This window comes from Bos indicus x Bos taurus, chromosome 5 (genome assembly GCF_003369695.1).
Source record: "Bos indicus x Bos taurus breed Angus x Brahman F1 hybrid chromosome 5, Bos_hybrid_MaternalHap_v2.0, whole genome shotgun sequence".
Lineage (NCBI taxonomy): Eukaryota > Metazoa > Chordata > Mammalia > Artiodactyla > Bovidae > Bos > Bos indicus x Bos taurus.
Window position 1 is genome coordinate 100,677,965 of NC_040080.1, and position 27,280 is coordinate 100,705,244.

The 27,280-nt window shown below is 39.0% G+C and overlaps 1 protein-coding gene across 6 annotated transcripts in view; it reads left to right on the plus strand.

The window, feature by feature from the left end:
• ATP2B1 (ATPase plasma membrane Ca2+ transporting 1) overlaps positions 1 to 27,280 on the plus strand; it is a 133,390-nt gene that overhangs the window by 50,036 nt on the left and 56,074 nt on the right. For all 6 annotated transcript variants that reach the window (XM_027543187.1, XM_027543184.1, XM_027543186.1 and 3 more), the window contains exons 2-3: positions 12,153 to 12,580; positions 24,194 to 24,391. In XM_027543187.1, the coding sequence (XP_027398988.1) occupies positions 12,373 to 12,580; positions 24,194 to 24,391 (406 nt within the window). In that variant the 5' untranslated portion in view covers positions 12,153 to 12,372. The remainder of the gene's footprint in view (positions 1 to 12,152; positions 12,581 to 24,193; positions 24,392 to 27,280) is intronic.

A 27,280-nucleotide genomic window follows, 5' to 3' on the forward strand; every position in this document is an offset into this window, starting at 1 on the left:
CAATAAGTACTTAACCTGTTCAGCAATTTACAGTAAATTTTTATCATTTCTTATTAAAATTGTTTTAAGTTTTTAAAAACTTCATTTTAGGATATGAGTCAGGTATAATTTTTTTTTTCTGCAGAAGGTGACTATATAAGGAACTTGAAAGAGGATAGTATTTTGTTTAAGCTATGAAGATCAAAGATAAATAAATGTTCAGTATGTAGAAAGGATGCTTAGTCACTCGGTTGTGTCCAACACTTTGCCATGCTCTGTAGCCTGCCAGGCTCCTCTGTCCATGGGTTTTTTTAGGCAAGAGTACTGGAATGGATTGCCATTTCCTCTTAAGTTTAATCATAGGTATACAGTCTTCCTCCCTTAGGGAACATTTAAGGTGGGGAGTTTCAGGTTGCTCACCCTGGCTGAGAGTTACTGCTAGTATCTGATGGGGTGAGGCAGGGAGGGGCTGGGTGAGGCTGGATTTCTGAATTTATGAAATAGTGCTCACAGTCAATAAAATGCCAATAGGAGCCACAGTGAGAAACAGCAATAAAAATACTGTCCCTCTTCTCATAGCTACCTGTCTATAAAGGAATTTGAGTCAATTTTTATGTTTTTTTTTAAAAAAATGAAAATGGAGATAACTTGAGTCTTCTTTTTTGAAATGCTGCAGTCAAAAACTTCGGTCAATCAAACGGTGTGTAACAGCTGAGGTAGTAGCACCCATTTGAGGCACACCACCAGCTATTTTCTCGATAGTAGCCTCCATAGAACTTATATGTTGTTATGATTTATCCCATGTTTTAAATTTCGATCTTTTTACCCTTCTTTTAATGGTTTTTGTGAGCATTTAATGCTTGCTTTCTTTCGTTCTTTTTGGCAGTAGATGATGATGAGTATTTGGTTTCATTGCTATAAAATGAACCATCGGATTTGATCTTCAACATGCCTTTCAGTTGTTAAATTCTGATTCTTTGTTATGTAATAATTTTTTTAGCAGAATACCGGCTTTTTAAATTTTGTTCACTGTTGGTATATTGATTTAGAAACCTAAACAATTTTTATCATTAAGTGAATGAAAATTTTCTTGAAGAGATCACTAGTCTTTCCCATTCTATTGTTTTCCTCTATTTCTTTGCATTGTTCACTTAAGGCTTTCTTATCTCTCCTTGCTGTTCTCTGGATCTCTGCCTTCAGTTGAGTATATTTTTCCCTTTCTCCTTTGCCTTCACTTCTCTTCTAGTATATATAGTATATGTATAAAATATATGTACAGAATATATATTTATATAATATATATACAAATTGCATATACGTACATTATTATAGACTATCTCCACAGAATATTATAGTATACATTTACAGATGTATAAGTAAATGTATATATATAGAATATATGTACATCTATATCTAATTCAACATCTTTCTGCAAATACACACACACATATACACACACACACACACACAGAGCTAGATATATATTTACTAGTGTATATACATACTAGTGTAGTTCAGTGTAGTGTAATGTAAAAGGTAATTTTCTTTCTAAGGAACGTGTGTTCCAGTGATCTAGTTAGAAAAATTTGGCAGTGATGTTGGCCATGAGCATAAGTCAAGTCAAGAATGATAAAATGCATATAAAGATATAGAAAACTTAAGGGGAAAGCTAGGTAAGCAGAGAGACGTAAGTGATTTATGTAGCTCTGTGGTTCCAAAGGGCTTCCCAGATATCTCATCTGGTAAAGAATCTGCCTGCAATGCAGGAGACCCTGGTTTGATTCCTGGGTCGGGAAGATCCGCTGGAGAAGAGATAGGCTACCCCTCCTGTATTCCTGGACTTCCCTCATGGCTCAGCTGGTAAAGAATCCTCTTGCAATGTGGGAGACCTGGTTTCAATCCCTGGGTTGGGAAGATCCCCTGGATAAAGGAAAGGCTACTCACTCTAGTATTCTGGCCAGGAGAATTCCATGGACTGTATAGTCCATGGGGTCGCAGAGTCCAACACAACTGAGTGACTTTCACTTTCATTTCATTTTCAAGAAATTATAGTGTTGTTCCCAGGTTAGCAGAATTGATATTTTAGGATTGGTAAATATTCCTGTTTGCTGTCTAGTTAGACATCCTTGGCCTTTGCTTGGGATTTAAAATTGAAAAGTGAAAAACCATATTTTACACTATGAAATATCCATGATGTCTTTATTTCAGTTAAAATTAATTCTATTTTTTTTTTAAATTTCTTCACACAATGCTTTGTTATCTAACTCATGGGGTACACATTTATCAATTATGCCTTACATCTCTGCAGTTCTTTGAAAAACATTCACATTCAGTTATCTTGTGTGCTCACAACAAATTATAAAGAAGAGTGAGCTAAGAGAGTTAGAAGACAGTGGAACTTCTGACTAGAAGTCTCGTGGCATTTTCAACAGTGTACAAGCACTGAATTCACTTTCTTAAGTAAGCTAATGTATACAAGGATAGAAGATAGAACTTCTGCTAATATTTCACGAATTATATGATTTTGAATAATATTAGAGATTCTTTGAAAATAAGAATTCATAAATATTTACATGAAATAATACATATAAAGCCTCAAGTTTATGCTTCTGGCAGAGTTGCTTTTGTAGCACTAATTCTTAAAGAGTCAATAATTATAAACAATGTAAAATATTGTTTAAAGTATTAGGAAACGTTTTTCTCATACATTGCAAAGTCAAAAGTATGAACTAGATCTCACTGGGGTAAAATCAAGTTCCTGGGGGGCTGTGTTCCTTCCAGGCACTTGGGGGAATCCATTTCCTTCCTTTTTCAGCTGCTAGAAGTTGGCCACATTTTTGACTTGTGACTTTGTTGTATCTTCAAAGCCAGTAGTATCTGCTTAAGTGTTTCTAAAGATGCTATCCCTCTGGTTATGATTCCTCTCCCTGCTTCTTCTGCTTAAAAGGACTTTTGTACATACACTGGGCCTATCAGGAAAATCTTCCCATCTCAGTAATCTCAACTGATCAGTAACTTTAATCCCATATGTATCCTTAAATTTCCTTTCCTATATTTCAGGTTCCAGTAATTAGAACATGGACATTTTAAGGGGACTATTCTGCCAACCACACAAGGCCCAGGAAGGCCAAGGAGAGCAGGAAGAAAAGGGAGAGGGTTCAACGTTTGATGGAAGGAAATAAAGGATGCGAAATTCACATTCCCGTGGCTTTTAGTCTAAAAGCAAATCCCAGTCTTTGCTGCATAGGAGGGCCATATGTCAGGCAGAAAGCTGCAGTGATACTGGTCTGCTCAAACAGAAGACAGAGGTTAGGGCTGTTAAAGTAGCAGTAAATCTAGTGGGGAAATCACAGGGGAGGCGGCCCCAGATCTTCATATAAACTTTACTCCAGTCTCTCCAATACCTGAACTGCATTTGTGTGAAGGAGACTACAAAGTAACAGATGGAAGTCTGAGATAAGTAATCAGAGATTTTAGGTACTTTCCACTCTAGGGGAGAGGGGGCAGAATTTGGACTTCTATGGTTTTTCCAGTAGTCATGTATGGATGTGAGAGTTGGACTGTGAAGAAAGCTGAGCACTGAAGAATTGATGCTTTTGAACTGTGGTGTTGGAGAAGACTCTTGAGAGTCCCATGGACTGCAAGGAGGTCCAACCAATCCATCCTAAAGGAGATGAGTCCTGGGTGTTCTTTGGAAGGAATGATGCTAAAGCTGAAACTCCAGTACTTTGGCCACCTCATGCGAAGAGTTGACTCATTGGAAAAGACTCTGATGCTGGGAGGGATTGGGGGCAGGAGGAAAAGGGGATGACAGAGGATGAGATGGCTGGGTGGCATCACCGACTCGATGGACGTGAGTCTGAGTGAACTCCGGGAGTTGGTGATGGACAGGGAGGCCTGGTGTGCTGCGATTCATGGGGTCGCAAAGAGTCGGACACGACTGAGCAACTGAACTGAATGAAAATAAGCTGTCTTTATCTTTAGAGGGCCCCCTGCCAAACCCCAGATCCATAATTTGTGTTCCTATAGAAGGAGTCGTGGCTTCCCTGGTAGCTTAGAGGATAAAGCGTCTGCCTGCAATGCAGGAGACCTGGGTTCAATCCCTGGGTCAGGAAGATCCCCTGAAGAAGGAAATGGCAACCCACTCCAGTACTCTTGCCTGGAAAATCCCATGGACAGAGAAGCCTGGTAGACTGCAGTCCATGGGATCGCAAAGAGTTGGACACAACTGAGCGACTTCCCTTCACTTCTTCAGAAGGAGTCATGGACTAAGAATCTTTGTAAATACTTTTTTTTTTTCCTTTACTTTCATGTTTACTGAGATATGTGATAGAGCTAGTAAATAGAAATTTGACCTAACACTTAAGTTACTTTGGTATATGAATGAAAATTTGAAGACATTGAGTTATTTCAGTGTAGATACCTTAAGAGAAATGTTGGCATTTTCTTGGGAAGGAATATATGAAATCAGAAGTAACTTAATCACTGAATTAATTACAGAATTTGTAAGCATTAAAAAATTAAAGACTAAGATTTAGGACTGTAACTTTTTCTGTTAGTTTTGGAATTTCATCCTGAGTTGGGAGTGATTTGGAAAAATCAAAATTACTTGGGAATCTTTAGTTGACTTGAAAGACACATTAAGAGATTAATGAAAGTTTAAATGAAAAGATTGGTTTCTCACAAATTTTGATTTATAACCAGTTTGCATAAATCTAAAGCTGAAATTAATGAAATGTCTTTCCTAAGCTGATGACCACAATTAGCAGATCTTCAAAATGGATGTTATGTTTCATACACTGTATACAAAAATAAGTTTTCTCATCTGGGTTATGTTGTCTTTGACCTAATCTTGACTAAAAGGAACCTTGATTTTTAAAAGCTAAGCAGTTTAGGATCACGGGAATGGAGCTGAATAGAAGTTGTGTACATGTATAAAGCTACTTAACTGCATCAGGACTGATGGTGTTATTTTTTAAAACAGGGATGGACTTTCAAGACTAGTGTGTGTGTGTGTAGTCACTCAGCCATGTCCAACTCTTGGCGACCTCATGGACTGTATAGCCTGCCGGGCTCCTTTATCCATGGGGATTCTCCAGGCAAGAATACTGGAGTGGGTTGCCATGCCCTCGTCCAGGGGATCTTCCCAACCCAGAGATCAAACCCAGGTCTCCTGCATTGCAGGCGGATTCTTGACTGAGTGAGCCACCAGGGAAGCCCTTTAGGACTTTGGTCATCACCAGAACAGCATGGGCTGTCTTGAAGTTTTAAACTGTCCTCCATACATTCTTTCAGTATAGCTTCATCAACTCCAAGGGTAGAGAGTCTAACTCACCAAGGGGCCCTTTATTGGTCAGAGTTCTCCCTCTCCAGAGAAAAGAAAGAACCAATGGGAAATCTATCTGTATAGTGATTTATCATCTATAGTGATTTATCAGGAGGAATTTGCTCAGGCAGTTACAGTGACTGAGAAGTCCCACAATCTGCCATCTACAAAGTAAAGACTCAGGGAAGCTTGTGGTTTCATTCAGTTTGAAGGCCTGAGAGCCAAGGAAGTTGATGGGTAATTGCCAGCCTGAGGGCCAAAGACTGGACAGTCAGGCAGGGAGTGGGGTACGATTTACCATTTTTTGTTTTGTGTGAGTGCTCACTGGATTGGATGATGCCCACCTACATAAAAGAGAGTCTTTTTTTCACTAAGTCTGCTTCACTTAGTCTACTCATTGACGTGCTAATCTCATCCAGAAACACCCTTGTAGGCATACCCATAAATGTTTGGCCAAATACCTGAGCACCATGGGATCCAGTCAAGTTGACAAAGAATTAATAACTGTTACAGATCCGTTCCAATATGGGATAACTTGTTACTAATAAGTGCTGCCTTTGCCAAAAATCTACCTCTCTAACTTTCTTTCATTTCATACTAGTTGTGCCCTCCACTACAGAATACATCTAGTCACTGTTCTACACTGTAAATTTTCAAATGTTTTATGCTGTCCTTATATGAGAAATCTACAATTCAACACAAATGAACACATCTGTGAAACCGATAGACTCACAGACATAGCAAACAGACTTGCGGTTGCCTACACACAAGTGGAAGAGTGGAGAGGGAGAGAGAGGATTCTGAGTCCGGGATTAGCAGATGTAAACTACTACATGCAGGATGGATAAGCAACAAGGTCCTACTGTGTAGGACAGGGAACTGTATTCAGTATCCTGGGATAAAACAGAATGGAAATGAATATGAAAAAGAATATATATGTAACTGATTCCTTTTGCTATATAGCAGAAATTAACACAACACTGTAAATCAGCAATACTTCAGTGAAAGTTTTTTAAAAATTTCAAATGTTTGAAAATAGCCATCTTGAGATAGTCCTCTCCTAGACTAGATTCTTTCCACAACTGTAATGGACTGGTTTTCTGATGTCTTCAACATTCTCTTTATTAGTTTTTACACCATGCATCTCATGTAATTCGTACCTGACCAATGCAAAATCTAGTTGGCCTGTTGTCCATAATACACATAAAAGTTGGTGCCCCTCTTTTGTTCATTAGTCTTTTTGATGTATTCAGTCATCATATGCTTTATCTGTATAGCAGAGCCTCACCTATATTAGACTTATCATCAGAATTATCTGTTTCTTTAGGTTTAGAAATCTTAACAATAAAAATTTGTTTGTTGTTGTTTAGTTGCTAAGTCATGGCCAACTCTTTTGTGGCTGTATGGACAGTAGCCCGCCAGGGTCCTCTGTCTGTGGGATTTCTCAGGCAAGAATACTGGAGTGGGTTACCATTTCCTTCTCCAAGGGATCCTTCTAACCCAGGGGTTGAACTGCATCTCGTGCATTGGCAGGCAGATTCTTTACCACTCAGTCACCAGGAAAGCCCAACAATAAAAATAGCTCACATGCATTTACAATTTACTGTGTGCCAGGCTAAGTTCACATTGTTTTATGTATAGTCACACATTTAGGGAGGTGTGTTATGTTGTGTCTGTATTGTATGATCCTGTAACATTATAAGTGTGTACGTGCAAGGCAAAGTAGAAAGGATTTGTTAACTCCCTTTGTTAGTTTTTAATACTCCTGTCATTGCTGCCTAAGACAGCTTGGGAATGGGAGGGGAAAGCACTTACATCATGTTAATTAACATCAAGCCAATGCTTTGAGTAAACTGAACCTCTGTCTTTGAATGTATACAGTTGGGTTTCTTGTATGTCATATTTGTACAGTTATGTTTTTGAAATTAAATGTAAGAGATCATACCTTTGTACTAATTATAGTTAACGTCCCATTCCCACCTGTCTTTCCAGATTCTAATTCTGTCATCTGATAAACTCGCTGAGTTACCTAGCTTCAAGTCATCTGTAGATTGGAGAAATATAACTTCTGTGTTTTCACATCACTAATAGAAGTTTAGAACAGTTGGGCATTTGGAACCCAATAATGCATTAAATAACACCTTTCAGGTTGTTCCTCTTATGCTAGTACACTTAGTTATAGTAGCATATGTTTTCTTGCCTGCAGGAATCATCATGTTACTGTATAATATTAATAATCACTTTTAGAGTTCAGTGTTTCATCCAGCTCCATATTTCATCACCAAATTTATTTAGCTGTCCAGCTATTTCTTTTAGTTTTTCTAATGTGTGGTACTTTTGTTGTCCTCATCATTGTTGAGTCTAAATAATACCATACAGCCATTCTGTGATCCAGAGTCAGGTGACCTTGTGAAAGAAAGCATTGATTTGTAACATTAACAAAACTGTCTCTTTATGAGCTTCTCTCAGTGCTAAGACTTCATAGTCATCCTTTCGTTTTCTTTTGGGGTCCTGCCTGCCCATTCACAGTAAAGCTTATGTGTCAGTTGGAATCCATCTCATTCTTTTTGAAGACTGTAGCTATTTTTGCCCAACTTTAGTCTTAAACCATCTGTCTTTTTATGTAATAACTCAAAGATTACCAACAGTGCTTGGATCAGAGACATCATCTAGGGATTCTGGGATAAATTATGTATGGAGATAGGTGTTTTCTTTAAAACCCCCCTCTTGTGGAGCCTCAACTTCCAAGATTTCTTCTTAAACTTTTCAAATGGAAGATCAGAATCTCTTCATGAACAATGAAAAGCAAAGGAAATGTTCTCCTTTCTGTTGTATCTCAGTTCTAAATAGTGTATCTCTCTCTTGATTGTCATGGTGTAGCTAACAATAAAGAGCAAAGCTTTTTTGATGTCCTTGGCATTTTTGTCAGTTTACTAGTTAGGTGACTAGAAGAGTGAATAATAGTAGGGAAGAGAAGAAAATAGAAGAGGTTATGGACAATCTAGAAATAGACAACAGTTCAGTTTATCATTTGTGGGTTAATTAGTAGTTCAGATAGTCCACTTTGGGAAAGTGGTTCACTTGCATTTGATAGTTTTCTCTGGACTTCTCTTTCTTTACACAGTAGGGGGAACTAAACGTGGTGATCATGTACTTACCAAAGCCCTGCGAGTTGCAAAGTGATAGAAAAACCTCCAAAAGGAGTTTATTGACAAATAACGAAAAGATCACGGTTAGGACAGACTTTAGGTGTTGGTTGACACAAGCGCCCAAATGATCATCCCTTCCTTTTAGACGTGTTCTCAGAGGCTTTCCACATCTCAGTTTTAAGTTCAGTAAGAAGAAACAAGTCTATTCCAGAGTCACAGTAGAAGCCCTGTTGCCACCTGTTGGCCTTTGTCAAGTCACATGCATGTGACCGAACCCATCATCCTTATGGTCAGGGCAGTATCTGGATATGGGGATGGACCATTGAGAGCTGGGGAAGGGCAGAGGTAGCAGATAACAAATACCACTCTAATGTCTATTGAATTCTCGTTTTATCATATAGATTGGTACATTTGCTGCTGTTTGACTGTTTAACCTGCAAACATTTCCATTTCAGCCTGATAAAGATGAAGACTTAAAGCAGAGACAGATAGTATAAGAAACATGACTTTTGATTTGCAAATAGAGGTTTGATTCTAGCTCTCTTATGTATCCTTATTGTTGAGAAATTTAAGGGCCACCCAGTAAATAATACCCTTCTCTCCAGCGTGAATTCTGTCAAGAGAAAAGGCAAATATTGGCATGTAGGAATAAAAATACTACTTTTATTACTGACAAAAGCTGCAATGAATGACTTAGGTTTTGTGTGATAACTGAGATTCTAGTATTGAACCCAGAACTAACAGTTACTTACCTCCACCCCAGGCATTTTGAAGGATGATACGATTTTTTACCTGGGGGTCTGCCCCTACTTATTCAGACCAGATGGCGGGAGTCTTACAGACATGTTGTTTACAAAGAAGGCAAGGAGGTGAGGAAGCTCCTTGTTCTCTGAAAATCAGTCAAGCAGTTCATTTCAGCTTGATGGTGATAGATGGGTAGGAGGCCAGAACTTGTTGAGGAAAATTTCTCTTTCTGGAAACCGGAGGAATGGTGACATACATGCTTCCAACACACAAACTGATGAATCTTAATTGTTTTATTTCTTAAATAATAATGATTTACTCTAGGATTGGTGTGGTGTTCAGATGCCAAGAAATTTTAGGTAGGAAAACACAGAGATCGTAAAACTAACCACCCTCTCCAGCTTTTGAAGTTGAGTTATTATAATAATTGATGTGTGATTATGAACCCACTTTGCCTAAGGGATGAGTAAAATTAGTAATAATTGGGCAAGCATAAGGATTTGTGAAGTGGGTGGAAGCAGGCAAAGAAAGAAAATGTCTTACAGAATTCATAACTGTCACATCCTTGTAAATTTAAGCCAAGGCCAGCGAACTTTTCCTTCCCCAGGTGTCTTTAAGCAGCGGGTAAAGAGTCAGCACCTTCATCCACTCTCCTGTCCAGGGGCCCTCACGTTGTGCTCTCCGACCCAGTAGTGTTGATGTCCCCTGATAGTTTGTTAGAAACAGAAATTGTGGCGCCCGCCTTAGCCAGGCTGAAACTCGGGAAGTGGGGTGGCAGTCTGTAGTTTAACAAGTCCTCTAGCCAGTTCTGATGGATACTGAACTGGGAGAAACACATACCACGATTTTGCAGACATCCCTGTAACAGTTCCATTGCTGAAGACTAATTGCACTTGCAAGTAATCTTTTCTAGTTCCTCATCATTAGTGACAGTGAAAGTCACTCAGTCGTGTCCGACTCTGCGCGACGCCATGGACTATACAGGCCAGAACACTGGAGTGGGTCACCTTTTCCTACTCCAGGGGATCTTCCCGACCCACGGATTGAACCCTAGTTTCCTGCATTGCAGGTGGATTCTTTACCAGCTGAGCCACAAGGGAAGCCCAGTCATTAAGATTTATTAAATATGGGCTTCCCTTGTAGCTCAGTTGGTAAAGAATCTGCCTGCACTGCAGGAGACCCAGGTTAGATCCCTGGGTCGGGAAGATCCCCTGGAGAAGGAAATGACTACCCACTCCAGTATCCTTGCCTGGAAAATCTCGTGGACAGAGGAGCCTGGTGGGCTGCTGTCCATGGGGTCACAAAGAGCTGGACACGACTGAGCGACTAACGCTTACTTACTTAAATATGGGGCATTCTGGGGAGCAGAAGAAATTGAGTAGGTAAAATTGAGCTTAGTCTTGAATGCCCAACAGATATTAACATTAAGACTGTATTTTCATCCTATAGGTTTAGATAGAGTGGCACGGTGGTTATTTAAAAGACTAAATAGAGCCTCAAAATGTAGAAGGGATTGGTTATAGGAGATAATGGAATGAGAAAGAAACTAGAGGGTAGTGATTGTAATCTGTGTAGGACACTTGAAGATGGAGGAGAACAGGGGATGTACAGAAGAGGCTTTTCAAAGGAATGATTAACTGAGTTCAGTTAACTCACTGAAGCTAAGGTGGACAGAGTCAAAGATGATTTAAGAGCTGAAGCCCACATGATTAAGATAATGATAGTTGGGAAGGAGCTTTCCAATTAAGGAATAAAGTGAATCCATTGTCAGGCGTGTTAACTTTGTGGTCCTAGTTTAAAAGGATATATATTGAGAAGGAAAAGTTGAGAGCTCATTTTTAGTTGGTTTAGAGTAAGAGGAGAACTTGAAAGCACATTTGTCTCTTGGTGTTGGCAGGAGATTGGTTTTAGGCCAAAATGGCCCCGCAACCTCCCAATACCAAAATCTGCAGATGCTCATGTGGGCCGTCTATCTATGGGTTCCACATTTGCCCATTCAGCCAACCGGTTGTTGTGAAGAAAATTACAGTATGTATTCATTCACTCTTGAAGTGCTTACTGAATGTCTACCATGGGTCCGGCACAGTTCTAGGTTCTCAGGATATAAAAATGGACCAACCCTTGCCCAGCGTTCGGAATTAATGTTGTGGGTGGAGGGAGACAACAAATAAGTAAATAAGTGAACAAGATAATTTCAGGTAATACTAAGGGCCAGCAAAGAAAATAGAGTAACAGTGAAGAGTGGCTAAGGGGTAGAGGATTTCTTTAGATAGCTCTAAAGATAGTGAGGACCTGAGCTGGCAACATGTGACAGAAACCAGTTGAAAAATGTGAAACAGGTGAAAGATAGTTTTAGGAAGCCAAGAGGTGCTGGCATCACAGAGTGGCCAAGGAGAACTGCAGGAAAGCATGTGAGAAGGTTCCTGGTGCTTTTTGCCTTTTCAGGCACTCTTCCATATGAAAGGTTTGGAGAGAGAGGATAGTGTCTATTTGAAGGAACATGGGCTTAGAGGCATCCTACGTCATTCATGTCAGGCATTTGTTGGCTGTGTAGAAACTCCTCAATTTATCTGAGGCCTATTCTTCTCAGTAGAGTAAGGAGTAATAACACCTCATGGGATTAAATTGTGATGATTAAGTGAGAGAATGAATTTAAAGCCGCTAACGTATTGCTTGTAACATGTGCTTAATGATAACTATTAATAATCTCGATTGGTCATGTGAAATACAATTTTATTTAATAATGGTGAAATATCATGTCTCTTGATACACAGTTTTATTTAGAAGTTATACTTTGAACTTTTATCATGCAAAACGTTTTAAGGGGTGCAAGACTGTTATTTTTGCAGTTAAATGATATATTTTGATTAGGGACCTGATGACACTTAAAGTATGCTTATATGCATAACACTCTCAGATGGATTTTACTCACTTTAAATATTTTCTTCTTACAGATATGTACCTCTCATGACTGATAGGAAGAAACTAGTCATGGGCCAAAGGTCAAGATACTTCCCTGGGAAATGCTGCTGATGCTCCTTTACAAAGTCATACAATGAATGTTTGGTTTAAGAAAGATTTTCCTATTTAAGAGATTTTCATCTTGGAAATATATCAAGTGAAAATTATAGAGTCTTTTGGGAAACATTTTCCTCCTAATAAATTATACCTGTAATGGGCGACATGGCAAACAACTCAGTTGCATATGGTGGAGTAAAAAACTCTTTGAAGGAAGCTAATCACGATGGAGACTTTGGAATTACACTCGCAGAGCTGCGGGCCCTCATGGAGCTCAGGTCCACAGACGCATTACGGAAAATACAGGAAAGCTATGGAGACGTCTATGGAATCTGCGCCAGGTTAAAAACATCTCCCAATGAAGGTGAGCTGTATCACGTCCCTTTTTAGTACTTTGTTCAGCAAGTGCTGTGATTGACTCATAAAGAAGCATGCTTAGATTGTCTTAGCTGTTGTTTGATGATGCCATACTTTTTTAACATTTAAGATGGGCTAGCTGTCAGATTTGGAGAAGGCAATGGCACCCCACTCCAGTACTCTTGCCTGGAAAATCTCATGGACAGAGGAGCCTGGGGGGCTGCAGTCCATGGGATCGCTGAGGGTCGGACACGACTAAGCGACTTCACTTTCACTTTTCACTTTCATGCATTAGAGAAGGAAATGGCAACCCACTCCAGTGTTCTTGCCTGGAGAATCCCAAGGACGGCAGAGCCTGGTGGGCTGCCGTCTGTGGGGTCGCACAGAGTCGGACACGACTAGAGAGACTTAGCAGCAGCAGCAGCAGCTATCAGATTGGTGTAAAGTAACTTTAGATCAAAAAATACTATTGCACAGTAATTTATTTTAAGTTGGTGGGAGGAAGGATTTTGTACTGTCACACATGTTGCTGCTTGTTTATTAAAGAGCATAGTTGCCTTTCCACTTGAGCTTTGGAGGGTAGAACCAGGCTTGGTAGTTCCCAGGAGATTCTGTAGAAATAAACCCTGCTCACTATCCTTCATTTTGCCAGGCAGCTTAAAATAGTTTTCACTGCCTGTAGCTGACTGAGTTGTTGTTGTTGTTTTTTTTTTAAAAAAAAACAAAAAACCTAAAACTTTAGCAATTTGTTCAGAAGGTACCAGAGCAAATGGAGTAGATTAGATGGCAATTTTTTATTTAGCAGACATTTCCTTTGATTAAAAATAGTTTTCAATCTTAGAATTATATTCAATTTCCGTGTTCAAAGAAGTCTTTGGTTTCATAATTCTTGATTTGTAGTAAATTTCTTTTTGAGAAGCAGAAGAATTCATTATAACTTCATTACATTATGATCTTTGAAGTGTTTTCAAAGGATGACCTTTTTTTATACACTGATCATGTTAAACATGAAATTAAGGTTAGGGAGTTTCAGGATGGCATTTCTACACACTGCAAAGGAAGCCGCAGGCAAATACATGAAGGTGAGTGTTTGGTGGTTACAGTTTATTTTAGTAAGAATAGGTGGTTAGTAACATTAAAAGTTTAAAGGATATTAGTATATATCCTTTATATCTTTCTGTAGAAAGGAGTATCTGTCTAAAGCCAGTTCTAGAGAAATCATTTTTCCGGAAGCATCTTATGCTGTGCCACTACTTGTGATAAATTTTGGGGTCATAGCAAAAAGTTATTTCCAAAATTCTCAAAGAATTTTAAATCACACCAAAAGATTCTTTGAAGCCTTCATATAATTCTATGTGAATTGCTCATTGTTTTAATGATGGGTAGTTACTTTAATTTTTCTGAGGAAGCTGATGTCAATATTCCCATTTCCTTAAAGGGCTTCCTCAGGTCACTTGGAGCATGTTCTTTTTTCTGTAAAGTCTTCCAGATGGTCTGGATCTTCTCCTCAAGTCAGAGCCACTGGAAACATGGACTTGTCAGTTACACCTTAAATATGCTGTGCCTTTTTAAGAGCTGCTTCAGGGAATCGGGAACAGACACGTGGACTTGAATCAATATAATATGACAAAATTGGAGCTTGTTCTTTATGCAAGTCTTACTTTAAAGTTTTAGCTAACTTCATATGACTTTAGAGATTTGTATGTTACTTATGCTATTCTCAGTTGGTTGATTCAGTAATTTAACCATCTGTACTTAACTACATTTAATCTAAAACCTAATCATTGGATGTTTCAGTATCACCAAATTGATCAAAAGCATTAACATTTTTTTAAAAACCCTCAATATAACTGAAAGTGATATTGAACTTTACTTTGAAACCTGCCCTTAACTGTGCTTTCCCCAACCATAGCTCTGTGTTTCCCTAGTTAATCAGAACTTCTGTCTTCTCGTAACTAAAAACCCCTCCATGGTGTGTTATTTTTAATGGACTTAGTTTCTGTTTACTTTGCATGGCAGTTGCTTTTCTTCTCTTATTTCAGGCAGTGCTCCTTACACTGATTTTGGTTTAATTAGTGAAGTTTCTTAAATTAACTGAAAAGTTAAACCTAATACATTAGTTTCTAAATTTAGGGGAAGGGAATGATTATGTACCTCTTGTGACATGGTGGAAGTTGTGGATAATCTGTAGAAATAGTCAACACTCAAAATTGTGTATGTTTTATTGCTGTTTTGTGCTGTTAAACAAGTGATTGCCGTTTCCCCCTCGTTTACTAGAGCACTCTTGCTCATCTTTCTCCTGGTATAGTGAATTTAATTTTTGTCAAAATTTGTACAGACTTTTGTCTTCTACTCTTCATATATAAGCTTGTCATCGTGAAATATTCTTTTAAAGATTTTGTAAGCATTATATTTGTACTTACACTCCTTATAAGAATAAATATAAACAACAGCCGCTTTCACAACAATGTCATTTCCAAAGAAATAGTTCTAGTTTAATTTAGAAATAACTCACTCAGAAAGCTAATGAATATTTTGTCACTGATCAACTAGGCAAATGATAACGAGTGACTCATCATTGGGGAGGTTTTATGCCCGAGTGAAATGATCTAGACAATAAGTAACCTTTTGTTAGTATGATCTGCTTATGATCATGGAAAATGAGATAGAAATACGATTCTTCAGCGTACAGGAATTTTGTTTAGGTAAAACTGATGTTTATGTGTCCCTTTAGTTGTTTCATTCATTAATTTCTTCATTGATAACATACAGTCTTTCAGATCTAGGTCATTGTCGTATATTTTATATAATCCCTAAAAAAAGAATTAGTGTTGGGAGTTGTACGTGTATAATTAAATTACATTCCAATTTCAGAGATGTTAATACAAGGTAAGAATATGTGTGTTTTAGAGTTGATTTATTGTGTTTATTGGGTATCTTCTATCTGATTGTCACTTTTCTAGGCTCTGGGCATGTACATGTATGCTAAGTCGCTTCAGTCTTGTCAAACTCTTTGTGACACTGTGGACTGTAGCTGGCCAGGCTCCTCTGTCCATGGGATTCTCCAGGCAAGAATAGTGGAGTGGGTTGCTGTTTTTCTCCAGGAGATCTTCCCAGCTCAGGGATCAAACCAATATGGCTCTTTACCACTGGCACTGCCTGGGAAGCCCTCTGGGCATGCATCAATGAATAAAACAACACTGCCTGCCTTGTTTTTCCACCTGGGACACAAGTTCACAGGACAGATAAATGAGATGTGGGAGGGGAGAAAAAATGAGATGTGTGTTGACGTATGGCTAAGAGAAAACTGGAGAAGAAAAATCAGAAATAGTAGGGATGTAGATCTTAGATTGCTCTGAAGTCTGGAGGAACAGTTAAAGATGTTAAGAACAACAGAATGGTTTTTGTGCCACCTTGGTAGTTAGCACTAAGAAATACTAACTTATCCTCACAACGACCCTATCCAATTTACAGCCCAAGAACCCACAGCACAAAAAGGTTAAGCAGCTTTTCTGAAGTCTTACAGCCTATAAGCCCAGAGGAAGGACTCCAACCTAGACATTCTAGCTACAGAGAACATGCTTTTAACTGCTGTAGTGTACTGCCTGTTGTAAAAGCTCACCTCATTCAGCTTGCAAAAGAGTTGAGATACTGAGAATGGAGTATCTGTGTTCTCTCTTCACAATAGTTTTTTTTTTTTTTGATGACAAGAATTACATAATGAAAAAAAAAATGGGGGTTTATCAGTCAATGTTTAAAATATGCCCTACTTAAGAAGTTGTGTTTCTGTGCTTTCTCATTTGGCCTGCTAACTCACTGCTTGTTTTCTAGCAGACTAGTACTTGACTGAGTTTGAACCTTACTGTTCATGTACTGATCAATAGGAAGTGTTTGAAGCCAGATGTGATTTTCATATTAAAAATTTCCTCGGTTCGGTTCAGTTGCTCAGTTATGTCCGACTCTTTGCAACCCCATGGACTAGTGGTTCTGATTGATCATCTTCACTCTTAAAAGAATTAGAACTATAAATTTCAGGGTAAACTGGAATTGTGACTTATTCATATTTTTAGTTTTATCTGTTACCAAGCACCTAGCTTACAGTCCCCAGACTCCAAGAAAGAACTTTTATGCCAAACAACCTTGTAACAAAATAACCTAACTGTATAAAATCGTCATTACAGTTTTGTTCTTCTGTATCATTACTGTTTCCTTACGTTAACTTTCTCATTTCCTATTCTAAACCTTCTCTCCTGATCTTTTCATGTTTACACTAGCTGTTGGTATCTTTTCCATTTTCATGTGTTCCTTGTATTAATCTGTAGTATATTTTTTATTGGATGGTAGAATAGACTCTAGTAGTAAGATTTACAGAGTGCAGATCTCAGCCCTTGGTATCATTTCTGATTCGTAGCACTGTATTAAGCAAAGGATAAAAATGAATTCATAAAAATTAGACAGGTACTGAATGGTCTCCTGTAAGAGGCATGGCTTTGTGGATTTATAAAGGGTAGGCAAGCAAAAAGATACACCAGGCTTTCTAAGGTGGGAGTTGCTAAAATTAGAAGAGAACAAAGGGAGAGAGAAAAAAGAAAGGAAATAAGGAAAGGAAACAGTGGTAGAAAGAAACAAAAGTAGCGTATGGGAGGAAGTAGGAGAGCCAGCAGCAGTTGTCCCTGGCTGACTGATGTCTCCATAATGTTTCAGATGGCAGTTTCTGTTTACACTTGCTGTAATGAGGCAATTGGTCACCTTGTGCTTTGGCCATGTCTTCATGATGTAATATAACAAAATGGGCATTCACACATGGAAATGTATTTTAACTCCATAAAGACATCAGCCTTCGCCTGGGATCAATCCTTATTGACTTAGAGGCTGCTGCAGGAACGCAGTGATTCCCTGATGCGTGTGTTTGGTGATACCAGCCGGCACAGCCATTTTAGGCACTCGACAAGGATCTGCATGGTGGTGATATGCCAGCCACGTATGTTCTAATACTTGTATACAGTTACCAGTGAGGGTGTTCTATTGATGACTCTGTGTGACCTTGTCCTAGACATTTATTCCTGCTATGATAATTACATACCCCAATTTAAAAATATGGAGAATTATACATTTAATACTTGCTCTGGTTACCAGTTTTCATTGCTTATGAGTTTGTTGAAGATAATTGCAATACTGACTCCTCCTCAAATCTTGTAGCATATATATTATTTTGTAAAGTTGTACTCGGTAGAGTCTGAAGCAGCATTGCATTTTTCATTTTTTCAGGTTCAGTTTTTTTGAATATAATATTTCCCTCTCAAAGCTTCTCTTCTGCTTTCATAACACTGGACTCGGAAGGTTTGCTTTTTCCTGTCTGACCGGTTTCATCCGCCTCCCATGCGTTCCTTTCCATGTCGCCAGGCCTTGGGTTTCCGATCATGGGGCACTCGCCTCTTCATCTCTGCCTTCTCCCTGGGTGATGCTCTCCTCTTCTAAGACTTCCTATCAGACTCTGACATCTGTGGCACCAGTCCAGGCTTTTCTCACAGGCTTTGGGGCCAAAAGCTCAGTTGCCAGTAGACATCTTCATTTCCCCAGCCTCTCCAGACTTTCCCTTCGGAGAGGATACTCCCCCAATCCCCGCTCTCTGATGAAACCGTCACCCACCTTGCTAGGTGGACTTGACTTTGATAGGAGCCTTTCACCTGTTCTTACTCATTGGGTCGACAAGACATGGAAATGCCATGACTCCTGCCTCTTAACTCAAGGGTATCTGCTCCTCTACCTCCCCACCACCCTGGTTGAGGCTGCTGTCTTTCTCTCGCATAATTCAGGTAACAGCATACTAACGGGTGTTTTTTCCTGTCTCCCTTCGCACTGCCTGTCACTTTCCTGCTGAAAGCTGGTAGAGGTTTTGCACTCGCACTTAGAAGGAAGTTCAGACTTCTCACTTAGATTAACAAATTTCTTTGGGGTCTGGCTCCTGCTTACTTCATCTCATCTCTTGTCTCCTCCTCAGTGTTTGAGGCATAGCAAAATTTTCAGTTTTCTGAAATACTGTTGTGCCAAGCTCATTCTTATTTCCGGTCTTGTGATCTCTTCACCTTAAACATGCTACCTCACCCTTCCTGTGACTGTCTCTTAATCATTCCTGAGATCTCAGGTTTGGTATCTTATATTTCCCTTATCCACCCCAACTCCCTAAATTTGGATTCCAGTTCCTTTCGCGGGCTTCCGTTAACATCCTCACCACCCCCATCTTTACTGCTTAACACTCTGGGTTGTGATTAACTGATTGCTTGTCGGTCTGCCCCACCAAACTACGAGTTCCTTGAAGGCAAGTGCCGGAGAAAGGCATCCCGTCTGACTCATTTCCCTTTGTATGTTTGTGCTTCTCCTTATCTGGCCTGCGGTTGGCGTTCAGGAACAAAGTCTGAGTTTGACTTTAGATAGTGATTCACTTAAATTTGAGGGGAGTCTCCTTCTTTTTTGAAATTGAGAATATGATGAGAGTGTTGATCTGCTTTTCAAAAAGAGTCGACACAGATCTGTACATCCTTTCTCGATCTGCATCTTTTCCTGTGTTGCTGCTGTAGAGTCACTGAGTTGTGCCCAGCTCTTTGCGACCCTGTGAACTGTAGCCCACCAGGCTCCTGTGTCCAAGGGATTTCCCAGGCAAGAGTACTGGAATGGGTTGCCGTTTCCTCCTCTAGGGGATCTTCCTGACCCAGGGATCAAACCGCGTCTCTTGCATTGGCAGGCGGGTTCTTGACCTCTGTGCCACTTGGGAAGCTATGTTTTCGTGTGACCCTCACTAAAAGAAGGCATCACTGGTCCACAGGCAGAACACACGCACAAATGCTGACATAATCTCAAGTAGAAGATTTGAGATTCGGATGTGCTGTGTATTAACCATGATTTTCAGTTAAATCCACCTGCTTTCTCCATTTCAGTGCTCTTTCCTCTTCATTTTCTAAATTGAGACATGGTTTTATTAGACTCCGCAGTTGGAATGCTACATTTTCTGGTAAAACATCAGTATCTTGATAGCATTGCATTTTTTCACATAATCTGTCTCTTTCAGATATACAGAGAATATTCTTGAGCCATTATCTGTTCATAGAATGGTGGATCCAGACCCCAAAAGCATAAATTCTGAGACTATTTTTGATGGGTTTTTAATCTATTTTCGAATCTGTTTCCTCTTTGTGAAGCTAACTGGGCCATTGAAAGGTCAATGCCTTGGCCTCATCGCTGCTGCACTACAATCTATGGAGCCAGTAGGTCTAGGCAGAAGAGTTCTCATTCTGTTTATCTGTAATTTTTTCTAAATGATTTGATACCATATCTCATCTATTCTTAAAGCTAGGACCGTGCAGTCTCATTGCCAGTTTCAACAGGGCTTACCTTTCTCTTCCCCACACGCTTTGCTTTTCTCCCTCCTCACAGTGGGAATGTCCTCCCATACCTGTAGTAGCCTGACACCCATGCCCTGGACTCCATTTCCCCTGGCTTCTTCAGAGGTTTGCTCTAGATTAACCATCTGTGTCACCAGTGTGGTCATTTCCGTTGCTAAATAACTTGCCTTAATATCTGTCACTCATCTTTAAAAAAGCAGAACAGTTTTATTTATCCATTTTGTAGTAAAGAGCAAAATAAAATAAAGAGGTAAAGCATTAAGGTAAAATGTAGCACTGAAGGCAGCAGTGCTGTATTTTACCTTCGTGTGCGTGTGTTCAGTCGTGTCCAACTCTTGACCCCATGACCTGTAGCCCGCCCCGCCAGGCTCCTCTGCCCATGGGATTTTCCAGGCGAGACTGCAGAGGTGGGTTGCCATTTTATTTCACCTTTACTATGTTTTACCTTGACTGCTTAATTTCTTGTCATTGCATCACACGCCTGGCAGTTACCTGTGCTTATTGTTTCCACTTAACTCATTCCCAGCCTTGCTTCCAAGCCGCCTCCTGAAGGTTCCTTATCAAAGTCGTCAGCCCCCGTCTAGTGCAGGCCAGTTGTCCAGTCTGTCTTCATTTTATTCCACCTTTGCAACACCATTTGATATGATTGCACATCATCCTTTTTAAAAACTGCCTTTCCGTGGTACTCCGTGAACATGTGTCTCTGTGTGTGTCCCCCATTTCTTCGCAGTTGCCTTTGGTGTTTTGAGAACCTCTCTGACCATCAAATGTTGGAGTGCTCCAAGGCTCCCACCTCAGTCTGGCTTCCTTCTTGTCAGTGTACTCTAGCTTTCCAGGGGCTGCCATTAGGCCCATGGCTCCAGAATCATCTGTATAGTGAGATTCTCTGGCTCAGATCTCTCCCTGAGTTCTGAATACGGATAACCAGCCATCTACTAGACATTTCCACCTCTTTGTTTAATGGGCATATCATGTTTAAACCTGTAAAGCAGAACCATGAACTCCTGCCTCCCTTTTTCCACCCAGTTCTGCTGTTCTCAAAGCCGGCCTTATCTTGATAAACGTCTCTGTCTTCCATCCATGTAGGTGCATGGGCAAAAAAGAATCTAGGTATCGTGCTTTAGCCTTTTTTTTTCCCCCCTTTCATCCTCATCCAGTCCTTCAGCAAGTTCTATCTGATTTCCTTACAAGATACCTGGAAGACTCAGGGGCTCTGCCTCCGTTTTTGAAACCCAGAGCCAACCACCACCACCTCATTTTGTACTGTAGAGACCAGTGGTCTCCCAGCTGGTCTTTTCCTCCACTCGCATGCATGCTCTTCAGTTTGTCCTTCAGTCAAGTTTAAATGAGATTGGTTATCACTACCCTCCTATAAAGCCTTCTAGTGGTTCCCATTGCACTTAGAATAAATGCCAGTCCTCTCTCTGTATTGTTTTAACTCTCTCTCTTTCCCTCCAGTACAATATAACCTTGCTGAATGTAAGACCTTTTTGTTCACCCTGACTTCTCAGCAAAGTACAACAGTACCTGGGCATAGTAGATATTCAGTAAATATCAGAGAAGGGGTCAGACTGGTGTTGCAGAACTTTTAACTAGGTTCCGTAGGTTTGTTATTTTAAATTAATAGAAATCACTTGTCCCCAAAATAGAGTTAAAACCTATAGTGTTCAGTTTGTAACTTGTCTTCCTCCTTACTTAATTAACTATTGCCCTGTAGTTTATGATTTATATACTTGGTACGTTCTTTGGTCCTCCCAAACAATCTAGGTTTTACCAATAAATATTAATTCTGCCCATCCCCCATGCCCAGCCCCAAAAGGAGTAAGTGACTTGCACAAGATTTCAGTAGGTTAACTGGGACCTAGGTGTTCTAATTCCTAAACCAGATACCTTTGGCGGTGCAGTGTTCTAGGTATGTGCTTGTATGTGTGGTGGGAGCATAGAAGAATTATGCTAATCTTTGGGTCAGTTGCTTTTTTACTTCCTGTATTCCCTCCAAGATAACATTCTAAAGTGATCTTTAGCTCTGTGGCTGTTCTTTTCAGCATTAACATAAAATATTGGCCCCTGTTACAACCAACATAAGTTAAGATTTAATCAATTATTTTTATAGTTACAGTGATGATATTTAAAACTGAGGTGTTGTATGTAATTGATGGTTGACTCTTAAGGGTGAGTTAAACTGATGGAACTAATATCTTCAAACGTATTTCTTAGGAAAAAAATGGAGACTAACACAGGGAAGGAACAAGAATCTTTTATTTTTGCTGTAATGGCATTAAAATATAAGACAGAACAAACCTACCCACTATATAATAATCATCGCTTCATAAAAGAAAGGCTGTTTAATTTGAAAAGCGTTAGGCACATAATTTCAGGACATCTCAAAGTATAGTTCTTTAAAACAAATACATTTCATTTTGTGGAAAACCTCACTGCATTGATTCCCTTAACCCCCAGTTAAACCGTGGATGGCTGTTAATTCTCCGCAGCCAGGACTGGTGAAGGGACTGCGCTCACCTGAAGAAATAGCTTGTGAAGGCTGAGTCCTGCTTTGCAGGTTTCCTCTCATCTGCCTTTTCCCGGTCACTGTCAGCGCAGGCCTTCACCGTCTGTCTTTCCATGGACTCCAGCTCAGAGCCTCTGGAAGGTTTCAGTTGATGACTTTTGTCATCAGAAATCTAAGGTGCTTTCCACACTGCCCAGTGTGGACCTGACTTTGTTATGGTTGCTAGTGACAACCTTCTCTGGAAGCTTTTTGGTATCTTTAACAAGTAAATAAATAATTAATAATAAACCTAAGTAAATCTTTAAAGCTCTGTATATACATTTCTCATTGTTTATTCTAACAGTGAGCTTGCTTTGTTCTCTCTCTGCTACTCTCTGCCTGCCTCACATCCAGAATCATAGCTAAAGCGAGCCGAGAGCTTTCCAGTGATCTGCTGCTCTCCTGTCTTTCTCCCTGGCTGTTCTCCTAGAATGAGTTCTTGCCAAAAAACAAAGAGTTGAGGTTGCTTCATTATAGATTTAAATATATAATGATAAAAGTCATGTCATCCCGGTATCTCTGTCCCCTTCTTCATTGTTCTTAAACTTGGGGAAAATGTCCTTTATCACTGCCGCTTCTGTTTCCCTACCTCCATAATAATGTAAGCGTGGACATCCTTTGCAGTAGCTAATTGGGATGTATTAGGCTTGGCAGGATCATCAGGATTAGATTAGAGGAGGACTAACTTGGTAGGTGAAGAAAAGGCAAATTTGATCACGCAACTCTCTCTTAACTTTCATAGCTTTCTAATTTCATGCTCTAGGCAGTAAATAGTATTTCCCACAAAATGTATCTTTTCCTTAACAGTGACAGTCAGTCAGTAGCACTGCCTGTTTCTCCTGCTACTGCTAAGTCACTTCAGTCATGTCCGACTCTGTGCGACCCCATAGATGGCAGCCCACCAGGCTTCCCCGTCCCTGGGATTCTCCAGGCAAGAACACTGGAGTGGGTTGCCATTTCCTTCTCCAATGCATGAAAGTGAAAAGTGAAAGTGAAGTGGCTCAGTCATGTCTGACTCTTTGCGACCCCATGGACTGCAGCCCACCAGGCTCCTCTGAGAGTACTGGAGTGGGTGGCCATAAATCCTAAAAGTCAAGCTTGAAGGAAAGGTCATCCTAAGCCCCAGTTTCTGTGACTTAAAAATCTTTTATCACTTGAATTAGAACTTTTAGAAGTTTTAAGGTTTATGATAGGTGAACTTTTCATTGTTCAGCAAATAAGAATGAAAGTAAAAGAAACTTGCACTTGTTAACTAAGATGCTCTGAACATCTTTATATACTTCCCTACTTATGGAAGAAAAGTACCAGGAAAGATCAGGGAAATGTTTAATTCCAATGTAAAACTATCAGACATATCATCTCTGGTTCTCTAGCAGTCTATATAGATGGTATAGATGGTATGAACAAAAAGCAGCAGTTGGGAAAAGTGCAATTTCTTAATTCAGCCTTGTGTTGTCTACTTAAAATTTTTTCTTCAAGCACTGCGCATGTTTTTTGGTGATTTAAATTATGTACAGTTAGTCTAACTCACAGGAATAAACCATTTTGGTTGGATCTTATGCATTGTGTCCAAATGTAATGAATCTATAAAGTGTAGAGAATGTGTTTTGAATAAAATATTTTCCTTTGTAAGTAGAAAAACCGTTTACTAAAATTTCTTTCTTTTTACTAGGTTTAAGTGGAAACCCTGTAGATATAGAAAGAAGAGAAGCAGTATTTGGAAAGAATTTTATACCTCCTAAAAAGCCAAAAACCTTTCTTCAGCTAGTATGGGAAGCATTACAAGATGTCACTTTAATTATATTAGAAATTGCAGCCATAGTATCATTGGGCCTTTCCTTTTATCAACCTCCAGAAGGAGATAATGCACGTAAGTAAATTGGTAGGGGAAAATGCTATGTTATGTGTGATGTGAAGTTCAGCTCATTTGCTCACTTAGTACATGATAAAAATAGCAGGCCAGCATTTATTAAGTTTCCTGTATGCTAGATATCATTCTAATAGTGCTTCTTAATAGTTCTTTAAATATATTACCTCAGATAGTTTTCCCAATAGTCCTGTAAGGTAGATGGTGTCATCTGCATTTTACAAGTGAGACACAGAGATTAAATAACTTGCCCACATACGCATATTCTGTGTCTGGCAAGGAGCTAAGCATGTATATAATGTGTTATGTGTCATGGTGGATTTTAAGTTCTTTAGAACACTATTGTGAAATAGTTTTTAATTTGGGGTTTTTTAAAGAACCTTTTGGAAAATCATTATAAAAGCAAAATTTATTCTTTTCCCCAGGCTGTTACTTTCCAAGTACTTTAAATATTGTATATATTTTATTGTTATGTGCATGATTTGGATAATTTCTTTACCATCTTAGAAGTGTTTATGCTACAAAGTATTCTGCTTGAGGTAACTTGGCTTTAACCTGTGGCTGCAGATGATTTTGTTTTTCTCCTATCTTTCTTTGTCTTTCATTTCTTTTTTAAATTTCTTCTTTTTCTTTAGAGCAAATTATTTTAAATGGATTTTCCTGACAGTACTTTCTATATCTGACAGGAGATCTAGCTTGGTTTTGGTCACTATATTTAAGGAGCTATAGAGTGAACCAGTGGTATTTTGTATGTCAGAAGAATGATTCACCAAAATATTTTTGATTGCGAAAGCTTCATTCTTCTGTCTTACAAGTTATGAAGAGTTTTAATAAGTATTTGCTAACTTGGCTTAGGTAATCATTTAAATTAATTCTTCAAAGGTATGCCTAGAGCTCAAGTGAGAGAGAACTTCTTGGAGGTCTGGGGGCAGGGTGGGAGGAGACAACTGGTCACAGAATAAGCAGATTTACCTGAGGCTGAAGTCTGTGCAGATCAGGGTTTCTCAGAGTGGCACTGTTGACATTTTGCACTGGAACATTCATTGTCACCTGCTCATTGTACCGTCGCCCAGTTGAGGCAAGTCAAAACATCTCCAAAGATAGCCAGCATCCTTTAAGGGGGCAGAAGTGCCTGTGGGTGAAAATCTCTGATGTAGATAAAAGAGGATTTAGGCAACATTCTGGGAAATATTGAACCAGATCATTTTTTAAACTTTTATTTGTTGAATAAATGGTACATACTTTGCTGTTGAAAAATTAGAGGGAAAATGACATTTCAAAGGAAATCATATTTACTGAAAATCCCACTGTTTAGAGATTACTGCTATACCATTTTGAGATATATATATCTTCTGAGATTAAAAAAAAATTTTTTTTTAGTTGTCACTAATGGTGCTCACGTATGTACATGTGTGCACAAGTGGATGGGCGTGAGGATGTGTAAGTGTGTGTGTGTCTTTTATCTGGAAAAGGAGGTGATACAGCTAACTTCTTCACTGCTTGGTTTACCCAGCTGTCATTGTAGAATACTGGGAATTGGTGTTCTAGCCTTAAGTGAGTTAGCAGATGATTAAAAACTTTTTACTTGTAACATTTTTTCCCCAGGACTATAAGAAAACTGGAGAAAAATGTTTTCAGTGGGAGTGGGTTTTTTTTTTTTATTCACAGAATCTGGACACACCTTGGAATTCAGCCTGCTTCATTTGTACAGTGTAGTGACAGGCCCTTTTTCAAATTTGCTTAAGGAGATAACTGGTGTTATATCCAACTGAGAAGAAAATCTAGAGTTGTTGGTGTCTTAGGGCCATTTAAAGAGACTCAAGATCTACCAGAAGGTCTTGATAAACAATCTAAAGATGTTTTTGCTCCGTGGTAAAAGTTATTTAGTGTTTGCACTTAAAAAAAAATATATGCTTTTCTATGTATTTCATGTATCTTTTCATCATATTTAAGACTTAAGAAGTGGTGACTTGCTTAAAAGGAAATCCAGTAATTGTAAGTCTGTAGTCATAGAAATCCAGATTATCAGAATTTCTTACTAGTGCTGTTCGGTATGAAAATGAGCACTATAACCCAGAAATCTGCAGTCCGTACACCTAGTGGTTCTCAGACTCTTTGGTCTCAGAACCATATTACACTCTCAGAGTACTGAGAACTCCAAAGGTTTTGATCATGTGAGTTATAGCAGTAGGCATTTACTATATTCTAATTTAAAACTGAGAAATTAAAAAATATCAGTGCATTTAAAAATAATAAATATTGTTAGCATATAATTATACTTTAATTAATGAATGAAGTTTAAAATGAGACAGTGAAGGGTAGTGGTATTTTTAATTTCATTGTGCCTAGTTAATGTCTGGCTTTAATTGAAGATAACTGGATTCTCATCAGCTTCTGCAATCATTGTATTGTGTTTAGCTCATGTAGTTTTTGGAAAGTTTCACTGCACATTCATGAAATATGAGACAAACAGCATCTTAGTAGTATTGTAAAAACAGTTTTCACCTTGAGGATCCCCCTGGAGTTCCTGAACAATACTTTGAGAACTGCTTTTTTGTGCTGTTCATATATGCACTTCACATATGACCCAAGAATCACATAGGGGATTTGAGAACGGCGTATTTGCCCTGTGATAGCATAGGCTGAGTTCAAATGGTAAGTACCTCTCAGGTGACTATATTTACAAGGGAGCACCTTTAGTAAAATCAGTTTTATTACTTTATTTATACTTGGACTTTACTGAAAACATTATTACTTTTTCTTCTTTTTTCTACATATAACTGGTAAACTACAGTCCTTTCCTAACTTTGATTTTAGAGATTAATCTTTCCCTGCAGCTCCCTTAAAAGTTTGTAACGGTCATCAGTAGGAAAAGTATTCAATTTCTAGAAA